General features: G+C 51.2%; 7 protein-coding genes across 7 annotated transcripts; 4 read left to right on the forward strand and 3 right to left on the reverse strand.

The window, feature by feature from the left end:
* Window positions 1-81: 81 nt before the first annotated feature.
* Window positions 82-1,837, reverse strand: M436DRAFT_77245 (uncharacterized protein; the record flags this gene model as incomplete). Its single annotated transcript, XM_013576870.1, has 3 exons — window positions 82-1,390; window positions 1,443-1,747; window positions 1,829-1,837. 3 exons carry the CDS (start codon window positions 1,835-1,837, stop codon window positions 82-84), a joined length of 1,623 nt encoding a protein of 540 aa, XP_013432324.1.
* Window positions 1,838-2,238: 401 nt separating this feature from the next.
* M436DRAFT_77246 (uncharacterized protein) lies at window positions 2,239-4,448 on the forward strand (the record flags this gene model as incomplete). The annotated part of the gene is made up of 3 exons (XM_013576871.1): window positions 2,239-2,320; window positions 2,371-3,230; window positions 3,279-4,448. 3 exons carry the CDS (start codon window positions 2,239-2,241, stop codon window positions 4,446-4,448), a joined length of 2,112 nt encoding a protein of 703 aa, XP_013432325.1.
* Window positions 4,449-5,186: 738 nt separating this feature from the next.
* On the reverse strand, window positions 5,187-7,661 carry M436DRAFT_36094 (putative ATP-dependent RNA helicase; the record flags this gene model as incomplete). Its single annotated transcript, XM_013576327.1, has 1 exon — window positions 5,187-7,661. The coding sequence occupies one exon, from the start codon at window positions 7,659-7,661 to the stop codon at window positions 5,187-5,189; it is 2,475 nt and encodes an 824-aa protein (XP_013431781.1).
* An 857-nt stretch (window positions 7,662-8,518) lies between these two features.
* On the forward strand, window positions 8,519-10,394 carry M436DRAFT_37211 (carboxylesterase family protein-like protein; the record flags this gene model as incomplete). Its single annotated transcript, XM_013576558.1, has 4 exons — window positions 8,519-8,656; window positions 8,707-9,313; window positions 9,367-9,434; window positions 9,489-10,394. The coding sequence occupies 4 exons, from the start codon at window positions 8,519-8,521 to the stop codon at window positions 10,392-10,394; spliced, it is 1,719 nt and encodes a 572-aa protein (XP_013432012.1).
* A 1,239-nt stretch (window positions 10,395-11,633) lies between these two features.
* On the reverse strand, window positions 11,634-12,197 carry M436DRAFT_35414 (uncharacterized protein; the record flags this gene model as incomplete). Its single annotated transcript, XM_013576219.1, has 1 exon — window positions 11,634-12,197. The coding sequence occupies one exon, from the start codon at window positions 12,195-12,197 to the stop codon at window positions 11,634-11,636; it is 564 nt and encodes a 187-aa protein (XP_013431673.1).
* Window positions 12,198-12,704: 507 nt separating this feature from the next.
* On the forward strand, window positions 12,705-14,171 carry M436DRAFT_36228 (acetyl-CoA synthetase-like protein; the record flags this gene model as incomplete). Its single annotated transcript, XM_013576356.1, has 1 exon — window positions 12,705-14,171. The coding sequence occupies one exon, from the start codon at window positions 12,705-12,707 to the stop codon at window positions 14,169-14,171; it is 1,467 nt and encodes a 488-aa protein (XP_013431810.1).
* Window positions 14,172-14,854: 683 nt separating this feature from the next.
* M436DRAFT_36011 (uncharacterized protein) lies at window positions 14,855-16,747 on the forward strand (the record flags this gene model as incomplete). The annotated part of the gene is made up of 5 exons (XM_013576314.1): window positions 14,855-14,900; window positions 14,959-15,447; window positions 15,501-15,873; window positions 15,927-16,588; window positions 16,644-16,747. The coding sequence occupies 5 exons, from the start codon at window positions 14,855-14,857 to the stop codon at window positions 16,745-16,747; spliced, it is 1,674 nt and encodes a 557-aa protein (XP_013431768.1).
* Between the last annotated feature and the right edge of the window lie 585 nt (window positions 16,748-17,332).

Genomic DNA, 17,332 nt, shown 5'->3' on the forward strand with positions numbered 1-17,332 from the left:
ACCTATCGTACAAGAACTCGTCCTTCGTGACTTCAATTCATGATTCGTTCCTCGCCTTCAGTGCGCCACAGAGCACCTCCACTACTCATCTTTCTTCTCTACAGTCTCTGGCGTTGACTTGCCCTGCTCTTCCTGAATGACAGTACGGTCAACCCACCCTTCCCCCCTCAACACGCCCATTCCTTTACGAATCATAGCCCCTCTGACAGCCTTGGGCTGTGTCTCGTACAAAGCGTCCACAAGCGCCAGACTAGCAGCGAAAAGCATAACATCTCCACTCTTGACACCCTTCCACCAGCCTCTTGCAACACCGACCTTCCAGAAGGAATCCAAACTCATGCGTGCAGAGTAGATGAAGCTGCTCCGTTGACCTCTTCTTGCGACAAAGGCCCACATACCAGCGAGGAAGCCGCTGAGGAACCAGCGCTGTGTGGCTAGTGTGTTGCGAGGGAGGTAGGTCGCAAACAGACAGATGGTTCCCCACGCTGTGCCGATGGAACCGGTGATGAAGAGGGACATGCGCAAGATCTTTGCGGCGAGGCGGTTGAGCTGTTGCATGGGGTTTTGGAGGAAAGACTTGTAAGATAGGAGGGCAAAGGCAGCATAGATGACGGTGAAGAAGCGAGCGGTAGAGGGAAAGGCGGCGATGAAGTATTTGATATATGTCCGCATGCACGATGGATCCTGTGGGTGCAGAAGGGCGCATGAAGTATTAGTGATGGCGGGATGCGCCGGAGCAGTGATTGGTGAGAGGTTCGAGATTGATGCTGGGAGGTGTTGTTTGGCTGCCGGGAACAAGATGGGGGAGACGAACGACGGCCAGCGAAGACGCGAGATGTCAGCCAGGCCGTCAACAATATCAAAGGTTGCAGGCCAAGCCTTGTCGGCGGGATATGTAGAGGGCCGTTGTTGGATGTATTCTGGGCTGCGTTTGAGAATGAAGCTGCCGTAGTTTGTAGGAAAGCACTCGCGGTCGAAGACGAAGGCGTGCAAGAGTTGTCCACAGGCAAGGGGCATGAGCATCCAGCTCCCTACCCAGTCTGGCTTGCCCTTCTTTCCCCAGATACCCTTCTCCTCGGCGGCATTGTAGGCGAACTCAAGTGAGCGACTAAAGGCGTAGATGGCGACGCTGATGCGCAGTTGCGAGGCAGGGCACACGCCCAAGAAGAGTCCAGATAGTGCGGCTCCTATAGCAGGTGTGTATCGTGATGTTAATCCAAGACTGATGTGAGGATTGCGACGGCGGAAGGGGCGAGCCGAGGGTTCAAGTAACGAGGCACGGAGACGAATAAAGAAGCGATACAGCAGACGGTGGAAGAGCAGGATCAAGGAGAGCGAGGCTGATAGCCGCATATGTGATGCTTTGGGGCTGGTGTTCTTCTGGCTCGGACTGTTATCACTGGTCAGTACTATGTACAAGGTCTTGACATGGCAAGTCTTACTTGGATGGCCGTAGTCTTCGCGAGACGACATCCCATGCCTTGAGGGCGGTATAGGTCGCAGCGAAAACACGCAGACTGGCTCGTACTGTCGAGACGCTGGCATCGTGTTTGCTTTCTACTATGGCTTCATATTTGCGTGGTGGGAGGGCACGCTTCTGCACCGAAGGGGCGCGTGACGCGAGGTATTGATGAAGCAACTCATACTCCTTCGCACTGACGGTATACCGAAGCGCATTGCGTGTGATGGGATCCAGATTCTGTCGACTGCTACTGGAAGCCGAGCTGGCCGCTGACGACGGAGGTGACTGTACCATGCTTATCAAACAAAGGCTTCATGGACACAGAAAAGGGTGGTGGAGAGAGTCCGGATGCATGAGCAAAACAACCATCTTCATGATGATCTAAGGAACGCGCTGGGGGAAAGAAGCCGAGGTTCACGGCCTCGTCCCTCGTCAGGGGTCCAACGACTCTCTCCATCAGGAAACCCTGTCCGACCATTCCCCTATACAGTCAAAGCTTGGGCAGAGTCTTTTGATCGTTGAGGAAACCGCTGGAAGCCTTACAGTCGTTGTTGTGAGCCTGAAGATTGCCTTGCGCTGCCTCTACTCTGCCAATCACATGAAGACGCCTCTTCTCGATTGAGCACAGACACATTTATGCTTTACAGTCGATGATGATCCTGATCCTGCAACCAAACCATGGTCATCGCTGCCTGCAATCATCTGGCCTGACTTCTCATGACACTTGAATGCGATAGCGAGACTGAACTTGACAAAGACTTTGACTGTCGTCCATCATGGACAGTCCGACCGTGAAGAGGCCTGACACTTCCCAGTCCTCGGCCGCCGTGCCTTTGTCGTGTACCTTGTGCAGGAAACGTGAGTCGCTGAAACTATCATTGTTCCATATCACTTTTGACTCGTTCTAGGTAAAATCAAGTGTGACAAACAGAATCCATGTTCGAATTGCGTAGCCTCGTCAAAGGAGTGTGTTCCAATCGTTCGCGCCAGGTTGCCGCGTGGGAGAAATGGTGGTCGAAAGGGCGTGAACACAGAACTACGCAACAGAATCAATCGCTTGGAAGGCCTTGTTCAGTCTCTCAATTCTGGCTTGCTACCGGAAAACACTACTCTCGAATCTGTGCCACAAAAGACGCGAAACAACAGCGACGCCAAGACAGCTGCTTCTTCGGGCTCGTCGACCAAGAAGCAACAAGCATGGGATCCGTATGACACTACTCCAGATACTACAAAGTGGCCATTGGGATCAACACTCTGGGCTCAACTAGCCCATGAGCTCAATGATATTCATGCAGTACTCGATAATGAGGACGACCACAACGACCATGATGATGATGACATTGACACAAGCTCACCCTCTGTACCTACAGATAGCAATGGAACCCCAAGAGATCTGCTATTCACCTCACCGCCAGTCACTGATCCATTCGTCTCGGACAATGATGTGTTAGAGTACATCAAGATCTTTCGACGCAACGTCGACTACATCCTGAGCTTCGTCCATTTGCCTAGCTTTGAGAAGCTCTTAACAGCGAAAGAACCATATCTGGGAGAAGCTCCGGATAACCCAAGCACACAGGTACTCGTTGCTAGCGCGTTCTATGCTTGCATCTGCAGTATAAGCAATTCACACTGCCTGAGTGCCTTTAGCAAGAGGAAAGAAGACTTGAGGAACGAGTGGCAACAAGCAACCTTTCAATGCCTCGCAAAGGCTGAACTCCTCAAAAGACCGAGCCTGGTGACCCTGCAAGCGTTGTTACTCTACATAGTGAGTCGGAAACACGACGTCCACAAGTCTTGGCTAACTCATGAATAGGCGGCTTTAAGATCACATCAGAACGATCAACAAAGTTGGATGTGCATATCTCTAGCAGTCAGGATGGCGCAATCCCTGCAACTGCACAGAGAAGAGTCTTACAACAGACCACCCTGGGGCCTAGCTGAAGTACGCCGACGCACTTGGTACACTCTGATAGCACTGGACTATCAAGCAGCTATGGACCGAGGGAGTGATCTGATGATTGTTACGAACGGGTGGACCACCAAGCCCCCAACTGATTATCTCGACTCGAATTTTGCCCTGGACGGTCCTGTACTACTGTCAGATGCAAATTCTCCGACCAGCATGGTCTTCTACAACATTCACTGCCGCAGTAATCGGCTCTTGAGAGAGCTGAATTGGGTGCTGCCAGGTGAAGCAGAAAAGCCTCCTACGGCGATACAGAGCTCGTGGAAGGTGAGACAGGAAGCCATCGCACATATGGAGCGTACATTCGAAGACGAAATTCTGTCACACATCCGAGTAGATGGCGTTTTCCGCTTTGCCTGTGTCAGCTTCACCAAAGTCCTCGTTAGGTGCGCACAGTTGTACGCGGTACGACCACTTCAGCGACACTCCGATTTGACCCTGCCTCCGCCCGAACAAATGAACATCTTGCTTATCGCTGTGGAAGCGCTTGAAGTCAAGCGGAGCTTGTTGAGCGAGAGCACTGAGCCATGGCATTGGATCATCAAAGGCTTTGTGGATTGGCATGGCTTAGCCGTCCTGCTGGCGGAGCTCTGCAACCCAGATCAGCACGATGCACAACTTCTAGAGAGGGCGTGGAACATCGGACTGATCTCCTTCGACGAACTCTCTGGTCAGATTGCCGAAGGCGTCCAAGGTCCACTGTGGAGGCCGATCAAGAAGCTCATGCGAGTTGCGCAGAAGAAACGCGAAGAGAGATCAGCGCAACCCCCGGCCATGGTCATACCAACACCTTCTGCAAACTTCACGGACGACTTGGCTGCCTACACGACTTCAGCGATGGATCTGACGGCAATGTACCCGCTAGCAGACGCTAGTCAAGGTTGGAATACTATGCAATCCGATCCCTTGCAGGCATCGTGGTTCAACTGGCAGTCTTTCACTGATGATGTCGCGACTTTGAATAATGGATTCGGCTGGGGCGCGATGGAGTTTGATCCAGTCTTTGACAGCCTATAACACAACCGCTGCTCGATTCATGTATTAGTATTGCTGTAGCACTCTCCCCATATATGGCATCACGTCTCCACTTCTAGCGTTAATTATTATCGATCTGCTCGTTATACTCTGTCTCTTGGTCTTTTTCAGATGTTCTCTCCTTGCTCGAGCTACGAGTGCAATGTCGAGAATGGCCATGTCCCAATATGACCCTGACCGCCAAGATACTCTGTACCAGCCGTATATCTGCATTGTCGGTTCGTACGACTTGCATTTGAGCCTTGCTCACATGTGAGCTTGTTCTATAGCTACTGAATCTTGCATCTTCTGTCTCGGACGACTCTTTTCTGTGATGGCGAGCAATAGTATCGACAAAGATGAGGTACTGTCTATGCGTCTGAGACCGTCCTGCTAGATTATGTGACCCGAATAACGTTTAATTGCAACTACGCTACCACTATTAGTGAAGACGACATGTAGCTGATTTTTGTCCTTGAAGATGGTTCAAAGTATATTTTCCACATATTCAAAGTACAAAAGGCCATGTGGTCGCTTCTATACCTCGCTGTTGATGTTTTTAGCACTGATATGGGGTATCACCCTGACTCATGCGCACGGTCCAGAATGCTATCGATAGACAACGGTACGCCACATATACGAAACATGTACAAGAAATGCACGACCTCAAATTGAAGTAATTAAGGAACGGTTGTGAAAGTGTTGTCATCACCAAAATGTACATTACCGCCAATTCTCACTCTAACTCGATCCCGAATATATCTCCTCCAGCCAGTTCATCTGAATAGCACTGACGCTACGAGCATACGTCCTATTCGTGTACACAAACTCATTGTACAAGATAGCCTCGAGTTTCCTGCCATACAACACACTGCTGGGATGGATAGCCACAGCCATGTGTCCATGGATAGTCCTGTAACTGCCATCAGGCACTAATCTAGCGACATTGGTGGGGAAGCCGCGAAGGAAGCACTTCAAGATGTTGTTGCCGGTGGACTCAGAGACGGTAGCTAGATTGTCGTCGTCGGCATTGGCGAGTTCTTCTTTTGTCAGGAGCTTGGCTTGTTGGCACTGGGCGCGGAGTTGTTTGCGGACGTCCATTACGTTCTGCATGGAGCGGTGCGAGACTAGGTGTTGCTTGGCCCATTGCTTGCGGTCAGTGCGTTCTGATGCGTAGGCTTGCACGGCGCTGAGGAGAGTCAAGTGGTCTCCTTGACGGCATGAGAGCTTGTTTCGTGCTTCTCTGGCCTCGTCGTTTGCGTCTTGGTCTTTGACTTCAACAAATATGTTCTCTGAATTGAAGCAAGCAACGATGTCGATCACCGGTAACAGACATCCCATCTCGGGATCGGCTGCTGCTATGATTGTTCTGCCGTGCGCTGGGGTCAGAGGTAGTCGCGCAATCTTACGGCCCAGGTCGCTGATGTTTCCATCTTCTGGGTTCAATGCATCGAGTTGGAGTAGTTGCAACAATGCACGCTCCATTGCCTCCCTTGACGGACGTGTCAAAAGTGGAAAGTCCATGACATCGTTAACACCTCTCGCCTTCATGGTAAGCACTGCCGAGCTCAAGTCGCATCGTAGGATCTCCGGAACAGTATCCTTCTCTAGGGTCTCGAAGTTTGACTTTGTGTACAGGCGGAAACACTTGCCGGCTGCTTCTCTTCCCGCACGACCTTGACGTTGGATGGCGGAAGACTTCGAGATGTCTTTTACAAGGAGCGAGTCGAGACCAAGACGATTGCGGAATTGCTTGATCTTGGCCTTTCCGCTATCAACGACGAATCGAACACCTGGTACGGTAATGGACGTTTCAGCAATGTTAGTCGCCAGAATTACTTTGCGTGTGTTTGGAGGAGCAGGTGAGAAGATGGCTTGTTGTTGTGCCTGTGAAAGTGCTGCGTACAGGGGTAGTACAAGCAGCTTCGGCAGGCCAGAGTCCTTGGTGATCACATTCGGTATCATGTCCTCGATCGCTTGTTGAAGATTTGTGATGACGTCTCCACCAGTCAGAAAGACCAAGATGTCTCCAGGCATGGGCTCCTTGCGATGGATCTGGAAAATCTGTAACAAGGCTGCTTCGGAGAAGTCTCGTGTAGGCTCAGAAAGGTATTCTGTCTGTACAGGATACATTCTGCCCTCGACGAAACACGTTGAAATCTTGTTCGAGCTCAAGACAGATGACTCTTGCGACTTCTCGACAGATGTCTCTTCCTTGTCCAAGACCGGTTCACCGTCATTCACGGTAGGTATGCTGTCTACGGTTGGAGGTTGTCCAAAGCCTTCGCTGAAGAAGTCTTTCAACTTCTCAGTATCGGCCGTAGCACTCATGACAACAACTTTGAGGGGCTTTCCTTTTCGCTTCTTGGCCGCTTCACCCGTGCCAGTAACAAGACCTCTTAGGAAACCCAAAAGCAAATCTACATTGACACTTCGCTCGTGGACTTCATCAACGACGACACAGCTGTACTCGGCCAAAGCAGGGTCTCTCAACATCTCTTGCAACAACATTCCCTCGGTGAGGAACTTGATCCTGTTGTTCTTGCCAACATTGTCGTCGAAACGAACGTTGTAACCGACCAGCGACTGGGGGCTCTTTCCAAGGGGTGTGCCCATTTCTTCAGCGACACGGCGGGCAAGCGAGACAGCAGCGACACGACGAGGCTGAGTGACGGCGACACGTCCAGTACACCATGCGGAAGTGTGGAGGAACTGAGGGACCTGAGTCGATTTACCACTACCAGTCTCACCGGCAAGGATCAAGACGTGGTTCTCGAGGAGGGCATTTCGAATGTTTGTAGCCTGCGGCCAGATGGGCAGACTCTGTCGGACTTGTAGCAACCTGTTTTGCTTAGCGGCCAGCGGGTTGTGTTGTCTGTTGTTTCTGAAGTCCTGCTTTTGTGATTCATCTTTCTGCACTGCGTCGTCTCGTGCTTTTTGGGGCGCTGTCTTTTGCGACTCGGCGATCTGCAGGTTCTTGAATTTCGGGTTCTCGGTCTTTTGAAATCTGTCGATGCGTGCCTTCTTCGTTTTCGATTGTGCCTTCAGCGACTCGGCGATCTGGAGATTTTTGTATACGGGCTTCTCGGCCAGTTGTAGGTTCTTGTAGATTGACGCCGGAGGTTTGTCGCTTTGCACCTTCTTGCTGTTCACATCCTTCTCTTCTCTCTTGCGCTTTTGTCCCTGCGACGAGGCTGATGCGTTGATTGCGCTCATCCTTCCTGAGTGATATTGGGCAGTCGCGGATCACCTAGATGGCCAAAGTTCTTGCCCAAATTTTGCTAATCAACCTCGGCGTCTGCCGCCAAGACATTGGAATGCTCTACCTCATCACCAACTCAGCAGCAAACTCATCGGCGGACTCATCAGAGGGCAAACAAGTCCAGGGTCTGTTTAGCTCTGCCCAGCGCGAACTTGATTGTCCGAACCTTCCTCTTTTGACCGCTGTCTCGCTTACGCTGGACTCGAGCTTACACCAGCCTCTGACGCGTCGCATCCTGCCCTGCTTGACTTTTGGGAACCGCGTCGTCCCTCTCTGCGGCTTTGGCAGCTTCCGACTTCGTCGTCTCCCCCGCACTTGGTGTGCCGTCTTGACCGTTGATCTTGATCTGACACCAACCGTGCTCCACATCTGTTCATCTTGGACGTGCTCAGACTCGACAGATACTGAGACATTGCCAATGGCAGTCCTTGCCGTGTGTAGGAATCCGATCATCATGTCAGATGCACATCCAACGCTAAAGCAAGGAGCTGAATTGACGGTCCGCGAAGCAGCAGATGGCTTGCAAAACATCCTTCCTCGGTCGACGTGAGGGGTATATAATGGCTTGAAGCTCAGCAGTACCGAGGACAATGCTGAGCAAGCCGCCCTCAAGTCCTCGATAGTGTCTTTCGTAAGTCGTATCCATTGGTGCCCGTGTCCACCTTTATTAGTTACTCGTGAGATCATCTCTCAAATCCGGGCTTGCCGGGTAAGCGGTATATAAAGAGCTTGCTCCATGCCCTTCTCCTCAAGCTTTCTCGTGTTGTTCTAGCTCTAGTCCTTGACAATCGAACTTGGTATCACAAAGAGTATGGGTGCCTATTCCCATTTGACAGCAGCGACTGTGATTGCACTGTCAGCAGCCGTGTCTGCCCAGAATTCGAGCTCATGTGCCTCATTACCTATTGTGGACCTTGGGTATGCTCGCCAACAAGCCTCTTCATATAACGTAGGTCAATTGACCCTTCCTTGATTGACGAAACCTCTGACAAACTCAAGGCTACGGGTGGCTATTACAGCTTCTCCAATATTCGATATGCTGCTCCCCCAGTTGGCGATCTTCGTTTTGCAGCTCCCCAGGCTCCTGCTGTGAACCGAACTCAGGTACAGACCGGAAGTGTTAGCGTTATTTGTCCCCAAGCCAACCCTGCGTGGGAGATCATCGCTGGACAATGGATTCCCGAGTATCTGCTACAGAACAAAACCAGTTTCACCATGTCAGACTTCAACCTGACCACTGCCAGCAGCAACTCATCTGCGGCTAGCTCGACTGGTCCTACACAGAGTGAAGATTGTCTTTTCCTCGATGTCGTGGTTCCCGAAGGTATCTTCAACTCCAACGAGCAGCATCCCGTATTGGTCTGGATCTACGGCGGAGGCTACACTGCGGGATCCAAGTCTGGTAGCGGTAATCCAGCTGGTCTGCTCGAGCGGTCTCAAATGGACAACTCTAGTGGTGTCATCTATGTGGCTATGAACTACAGACTTGGTGCAATGGGATGGCTTTCAGGTCCTACTTTCCAGGAGAATGGCACTGCAAATGCTGGCTTGTACGACCAGCGATTCGCCTTAGAGTGGGTGCAGCAAAACATCCATCTATTTGGAGGTAAGTTGATGATTCCCTTTGCATCGAGACCCTGTCATCTGACACTGCAATAGGCGATCCAAAGAACGTGACTGTCTTTGGCGAGAGCGCTGGAGGTGGCTCAATTATGCATCAGATCACTGTGAGTACCCGTTTATATCGTCCTTCTGGGGAGTAGAGACTAATCACGATATAGGCCTTTGGTGGCCTCAAAGGTCCAGCTCCTTTCGCAGCTGCCGTGCCACAATCGCCCGGCTTCTTCCCTGTAGTTTCCCCTTCAGCGCAGGAAGGCGTCTTCAATGATTTCCTTGCTCTATTGAATGTGAGCACACTGGCCGACGCACGCAAACTGTCTTCGTCTGCTATCATTGCTGCAAACGCAAAACAAGTCGGCGGAGCTCCCTACGGTCAATTTGTCTACGGACCTGCCGTGGATGGCGACTTTGTGCCCGCACTGCCGGGCCAATTGCTCGCACGTGGCCAATTCGACAAGAATCTCTCCATCATGACCGGTCATAACGCAAACGAAGGCCTCCTTTTCACCTCCCCATTCATCGACAACAACACAGCTCTTGACACCTTCCTGACCACGAGCTTCCCTGCACTGAGCTACATGCCAAAGACCCTAAACTACATCACCGGAACACTCTACCCGCCAATTTTCGACGGCAGCCAGGCCCAAAACTACACCAACCAGATTGGCCGTGTGGAGGCTATCTTGTCCGAGGCCGTCTTCACCTGCAATGCTGTCTGGCTCAACAAGGCTTACAATAACGAAACCCACGCCTACCTATTCGACGTACCTCCTTCGCTCCACGGACAGGATATCGCATACACCTACTACAACGGTAACGGTAGCACAGTTGCCGCCAGTGGAGGAACCAGTTTCGGCGTGCAGAATGTTGCCGTTGCGCTCGCCATGCAGGAGTACATTACCGAGTTTGCAAAGACTGGTAACCCCAACATTAGAGGTCTGCCTTACTTCCCCATGTACGGAAGTAACGCGACTGTTCAGGCCCTGGGACCGAGAAACATTGCACCCACTAGAGACCCTGCTGCCAGTGCGAGATGCGCTTGGTGGCAGAAGGGCCTGTTCTATTGATTTAGGATCGAAAGTATAGTTGGTTATTGTGGTCGTTCTAGATGATGTATCTCGATCACTATCTAATGATAATTTCCATGATATCTGATACGCACCACAATTCGAATCCGAGAAGTGCTTCAGGGGCCGAGATGCATTCTCCCTGTGTGCTAAGTCTGTGCGATTGAGCCCATAGAAATGCACAGTTGTCTACAGATTATAGATACGTCCAAAGAGAGTCGATGACAGCATGTCTCTCAATGGACGCTTCCCACTTGCTGAAACAACTGTGCATTGTTATAGCTACCCATAGTACATACCTCTACACATGGGAGAGAGCGGACTCAATCCAAGTAACACCAACACATATTTCACTTACAAAAACTTGACCAAGAACTCTCACTCACCGTAACTTTCTTCACCAAATGCCAGATTCTAGCTCCAATCATGAGTATATATACTCGACTCCCTACCAATTCGATCTTTCCTTTCCATCTTCCGTCGCCAGGACTACCTCAAGCGCCACTACCGTTTGCTCCACACTCACGACAAGCTTTTCGAGTGCACCGACTACGGTTGCAAGTTTAGACAGCACCGTCGACACCTCGATGCACGTTCGACAATCGGGTCGATGTCGAAGTGGCTCTCTCTCGTGTCTTCGCGGTGAGCTGCGACGTGTGTAGGGTACGGAAGTGCTGCAACGAGTACATAGATATTGGGCGGAGAGAGCAGTTTATGAGAGTCTAGAGTGCGCAAACATGTTTGACGCTGATGAGGTACACCATGGTTTACGTTTGGAACCGTGGGCCGAGGAGATGAGTAGTCACTGGCCACCCAGTTTGACCTGGTGATTTACGTCGAGCCAGTTGATTGTACTCTTTCCTGCCATTCGTGCCTTGTTTTTAGGCACTTGTAGAAATGCATAGTAGGTTCTACGAACAGAGACATGTCCAGTGAGATGAGCCAACTCATCGGGCTTTCTTTGGGCATACATCTGAATACAGAGTGCTCTGTGCATTTTTATAGGTACCTCTGAGAGTATGCAGTATTTTAGAGAAGCAGCATAGGTACACGTTTCAAGATATCGAGGTATAAAATTGGCATTTGCGAATGAGTGGGGATTCCGTAAAGTAAATATTCAGCATTGATGCGTATGATACTTGAGGTGATTGCTTTCGCTCATAGCTAATGTGACTGGATGAAACAGCGACTTCGACGAATGATCAAACATCCCCACCTGCACCCTAACAAAGCCTTCTTCTACAAGCTCCAGCGTGCCTTGAGAACCAGCTCGTCCTCGGTCCATCCCTTGATCTTGTAGAAGTCCTCGAGGAAGTGGCGTGCATTGGCGACGAGGACCATGTTGTAGTAGTTGCAGAGACCTTCCATCACATCCCGGACAGTCACAGCACGTCCCAATTTGATGCCTACGCTAGCGCCACTGTAAGGACTGACTTGGAGGCAGGTGACGGCGGGCTCCGTAGCATTCTGTTTGGCGGCAGATGAGTCGATCAAAGCTAGCTTGCGATGCTTGGGTTTGCCATTAGGCTTCTCGTCGAGGATGAGGAAGTGGGCACTCTTGATCCTTTGACGACTGGTGTACTGGATCATGCTGAAGATAGGGTTGATCTGGATCTTGTCAGGGTTGATGGGATCTTTAGGCTCGGTAATCTTAGTACGGAAGAAGATCTTGTCAAAGGTAGGGTGGTCGGTGATGGCCTTGAATAGTTTGCTGACTCTCATGCATCTTGTCAAGGTTTTGAGATCGAAGTACGAGAAGAACTCCACGAGTAACTCGTTGGGGAAGTCATCGAGGTCAGGCATCTTGATTGTGGAGGGATGCAAGGTCGTTTGTGACAGTGAGACAAGAGGTGCAAGTGTTGAAGATGGTGAGTGATTGTGAGCGAAAGAAGAGAGGAAGATTGAAGAAGATGCGCGATGACAAAGGCAACGCAAAGTAGTTTGGAAGGCACGAACAGAAGCGCTCTTGCCTGTTGTCTTGCAGCTGTCTCGAATTGCCGACAGCGCTTTGTTCTTCATCTGCAAACGCAATTGGCGTTTGTTTGATGGTCTCTGTTAGGAGGAAAACGCTTGATGATGCCTCTTTGTACCAGATCTGCTTAGAAGAATAGGCAGCAATCACACAAGCTTGTCGTTTTATAGAAGACTGTTGATTTGCGTATATTGCTTAATAGGATTCTATGAATTTCAACGCAGCTCTCTGGTTCCTAACCCGACCAGCTGGGTGAGCCAATTCGCTTGTGAATCTGGAGATTCTTCTATTCGTTTTGCTGATTCACTCCTTGTCCAATCGCGTACAACACTGATACCATGGCGACCAAAACACCCAACAAACGACTCGCTGCTCTCGACGGTGGCCCCGGTGTGCAGATGGGATCGGATCTCATGTTTCAACAGCTGGAAGAAGGATACGACCAAGGACCGGACAATATCGCTCTCATCTGCGCTCACCAGTCCTGGGGGTATCTGAGGAACATCGTTGGAGAACAACCAGCTGCAGGCTGCTTGACCTGGACGTACCGCCAAATGATGAGAGCTGCCCGAGACATTGCGTTTGTGTGGGAGGAGTATGGAGTCGAGGGAGGAAGCACTCTAGTTGCCTTCCTTCCAAGCTGCGCAGAATTGGCCCTTGGTCTATGGGTGGCGGCTATACTTGACCTCACCTTTGTGCCTCTCAATCCTTCAAGTTTGAACGTGGACGGTCCTGGAGAGCAGGATTATCCTCTTGAGCAGCTTGGAACAAGCGTCGTCCTAGTGTCCAACCTCAGAGATGCATATAACTTCGACGACCTCTATCCAGACCTGGCGAAGAAGATAGAGCTCAAGATCGTTTGTCACGAGCAAGTCGGCAGATTCTTTCGCGGCTGGGCCAATTTCACGATTCTAGATACATACAGATCGCGCGAACCCAGAGCGGATGACAAACCACATAGGCCTGGTCCAGAAAATCGTTTTCTTGCGGACAATCATGTGGCGGCAATGCTCTTCACTCAAGAGAGCCCCGATCATCCCCCAAAGGGCTGCCCTCTGACCGTCCTAAACGTTCGAACAGCGCTGGTGAATCAATACATTCTCTCCGGACAGAGGTATCTGGTCACTTGTCCGGCCTGGAGCAGCGCAACTCTTGAGGCAATGTTGGTGGCGTGGAAGAGAGGCTCGGCTATCGTGTTCTCGGGAGCTGTCTTCTCTGCACAAATCACACTGTCAGCGGTCGAGCTTCATGGCTGTACGCGTCTGATCTGTACACCACCACAACTCGAAAAGCTGGTTAGCCATCCTTCACGCTCACAAAGAGACCTCAGCTCCCTCAGAAGTCTGTCAGTACATGGAGGAGTTGTGAGCGCAGAACTGCTCGCTCAAGGACAAGATGCGTTGCAAACTGAGTGGGCCTCATCATCTTTCACAATGGCCGAAGGGTTTGGAGTGCTTGGCTGGGGCAGCGAGTCGTTGTCGAGCACCGATCGGACCCTGGACAGCGTTGGTACGGTTTTGAGTGGCTCTCGTATCAAGGTCTGTTCTCTTGACCGGGATGGCGGTTCCGTGTTGGGTCGAGGAGAAGAAGGTCGGCTCCACGTTGGCGGCGATGCGATCATTGCAGGATATCTCGGTGGTGCGTCCGGACAACGTTTTTACCAGGACCTAGATGATAAGAGATGGTTCGTCACGGATTACCTGGCTACAATCGACGCTAATGGTGTGGTCAGACTGACCACTGAGCTCAAAGGTATGTTTCAGCAACCCCGTCACAATTTCACGACTATACACAGGCGGCATTGAAGTTATGAAAATGCACAGTTCTTTCCAGACAATAGACAAGTCCACAGAGAGCCGATGACATCGCGACTCTCGGCAGATTCTCTCTCTTCGCCGGAGGAACTGTGTATTTTGAGAGCTGCCTATGTGACATACCTTTGCACACGAACAGGATCGATTCCAGTTCCACCAAGACGTGTAGATTGCTGACGGCATGTGAGCTTTCTAGATACCTGAGACCATTGCTCCAGTTGATAAATGAGGACGACAAGACTGTGGAAGCTTCGACTTTGGAGCAGACGCGTGAGAAGCTTGTGGTCGGACAAGGAGGCATCGCTGGAAGAGACCCTTGACAGAGAGAATAGTCAGAGCATGATGCAGCGGTTTGTCACTACAAACTTCACAGCTTCAAAATGTAGATAAGATTGTGTAGTAGGATGCCACAAGGACTGGATAATTTCAGATTGTTGAAGCAAGTGTGTTGTTAGATATGAAGTGAAAGCATCTTGAGCTCTCGCTCGGCGAAGATTGACGGCCGCAAGCTCGGACCCATTTGTTGATGGCCGCTGGCAACTTTTCTCCAGACACCCAAACGACGGCATAATCTCCATTACCAAGCCACTCGTGTTTTTTGTGTACATACTTGATTCCAGGAGTAGTTGGACCATACACACCATCTCCTTCGAACCGCAAAAAATCACAGCACAATGTCGTTCGGTGGTCAAACACCGACTATCGTTGTCCTCAGAGAGGGTGCGCCTCACCCTATGTCTTTTTGGCGCGCAACAAGCAGCTGACCAGCTCTACTCAGGCACCGACCAGTCCCAGGGCCGCGGCCAGATCGTCTCCAACATCAACGCCTGTCTCGCCGTACAATCCACCATCAAGTCCACCCTTGGCCCCTACGGAGGTGATCTCCTGCTCGTCGACGAGAATGGCAAGCAGACCATTACCAACGATGGTGCCACTGTCATGAAGTTGCTCGACATTGTCCACCCTGCCGCCCGTATCTTGACCGACATTGCCCGCTCGCAGGACGCCGAAGTTGGAGATGGAACCACATCAGTTGTCGTCTTGGCTGGAGAGATTCTCAAGGAGATCAAGGAGCACGTCGAGCACGGTGTCAGCAGTCAGACCATCATCAAGGGTCTGCGAAGAGCTAGCACCATGGCCGTCAACAAGATCAAGGAGATTGCCGTCAACACACAGGAGAACAACCAGAGAGAGACTCTGCGGAAACTCGCCGCAACCTCGATGAGCAGCAAGCTGATTCACCGCAACGCAGACTTCTTCACAAAGAGTATGTCGCTGCCTGCTTGCGCCCTCTCGAATATGTGCTAACGTGCCCTACAGTGGTTGTCGACGCCGTCCTCTCCCTCGACCAGAACGACCTCAACAACAGACTCATCGGTATTAAGAAGATCACTGGTGGTGCCCTGCAAGATTCCCTGTTCGTCAACGGTGTCGCATTTAAGAAGACCTTCTCCTACGCCGGTTTCGAGCAACAACCCAAGTCATTCAAGAACCCCAAGATCGTTTGCTTGAACGTCGAGCTCGAGCTCAAGAGCGAGAAGGACAACGCCGAAGTCCGTGTTGAGCAAGTGTCGGAATATCAGGCTATCGTCGATGCCGAGTGGCAGATTATCTTCAACAAGATGGAGGCTCTTTACCAGACTGGCGCAAAGATTGTTCTCAGCAAGCTGCCTATTGGTGATCTTGCGACACAGTACGTTGAATTCGCTTGCTTGAATAAGAAGCACATGACTGACCATTGTAAAGGTACTTTGCCGACCGCGACATCTTCTGTGCTGGTCGCGTAGCCTCAGACGACATGGAACGCGTGTGCCAGTCCACCGGCGCCTCGATCCAATCCACCTGCTCCGACATTCAAGAGGCCCACCTCGGTACCTGCGAAACCTTCGAGGAGCGTCAAATCGGTGGAGAGAGATTCAACTTCTTCGAGGGTTGCCCCGGCGCAAAAACCTGCACTCTTGTCCTCCGTGGTGGTGCTGAACAGTTCATTGCCGAAGTCGAGCGCAGTCTACACGATGCCATCATGATCGTCAAGCGTGCCATCAAGAACCAGAGCATTGTTGCTGGTGGTGGTGCTTGCGAGATGGAGATCAGCAAATACCTACACACCTACGCCGACAGCAAGATCCCTCACAAGCAGCAAAGTATCATCAAGGCCTTCGCCAAGGCACTCGAGGTCATTCCTAGACAGCTTTGCGACAACGCTGGTTTCGACGCTACCGATATCCTGAACAGACTGCGTGTTGAGCACAGGAAAGGCAACCTCTGGGCCGGTGTTGACTTCCAGAACGAGGGTGTTAGAGACAACATGGCCGCCTTTGTGTGGGAGCCCAGTCTCGTCAAGATCAACGCCATTCAAGCCGCTACCGAGGCCAGTTGCTTGATTCTGAGCGTTGACGAGACCATCAGTAAGTGGCGATCGCCCTACACAACTTACCGAACACAAGCTAACATCATAAACAGAGAACCAGGAATCTCAGGCTCCCCAAGCCCCTGGTCAACAACTTCCCCCTGGTGCTGCTCAAAGGGCGATGCGCGGCAGAGGAAGAGGTATGCCCAGAAGGTAGACAAGTTCTGCCCGCAGGGAACGACGATTTTAAAAGTAAAGCATCATGTAAAATTGAATGAAGAGCATGACTGTTATTTTGTCGCATGGCATGTTCAAGATACCAGGTCATTGGCCAAACCTTTCTCCCAGCACGACAAAGTCCAGCGTCGGCTACCTGTGTTTACTTGCATGTGATCTCGCGAGGTTCGGATAGGAGTACCTTGTATGAAAATCGAACTGAGCTCAGAGACGTGAAGCCTGGAAACACGAATATCGTACCAAAGTTCGCAGAATCTTGTGCGTCTCCAAGAACGTTTCAGATCACGCCTGTCTCCTATACGCACCGTCGTCATTCCTGGCACATGTTTTCCGGAGTGCAAGATCGTCCGCCTGAATGCTCGTTGAGCACGACTGGAGCAGAGATATGAGCTCCAAAATTGGAAAAGACCATCAGACGCTACATCTTGGTGGCTGGGTTTTGACTGATCACCTCCTCGAGAGCTGTGCAGAGTAACAAACAGGACGCATCAACCACGACTGAGAAATTGGTGTCAGATCTGCCAGTGTGAAGCCTCGGAGGCTGGAGCGACGGATCACCAGGACC

This window comes from Aureobasidium namibiae (genome assembly GCF_000721765.1).
Source record: "Aureobasidium namibiae CBS 147.97 unplaced genomic scaffold scaffold_1, whole genome shotgun sequence".
Taxonomy (NCBI): Eukaryota; Fungi; Ascomycota; class Dothideomycetes; order Dothideales; family Saccotheciaceae; genus Aureobasidium; species Aureobasidium namibiae.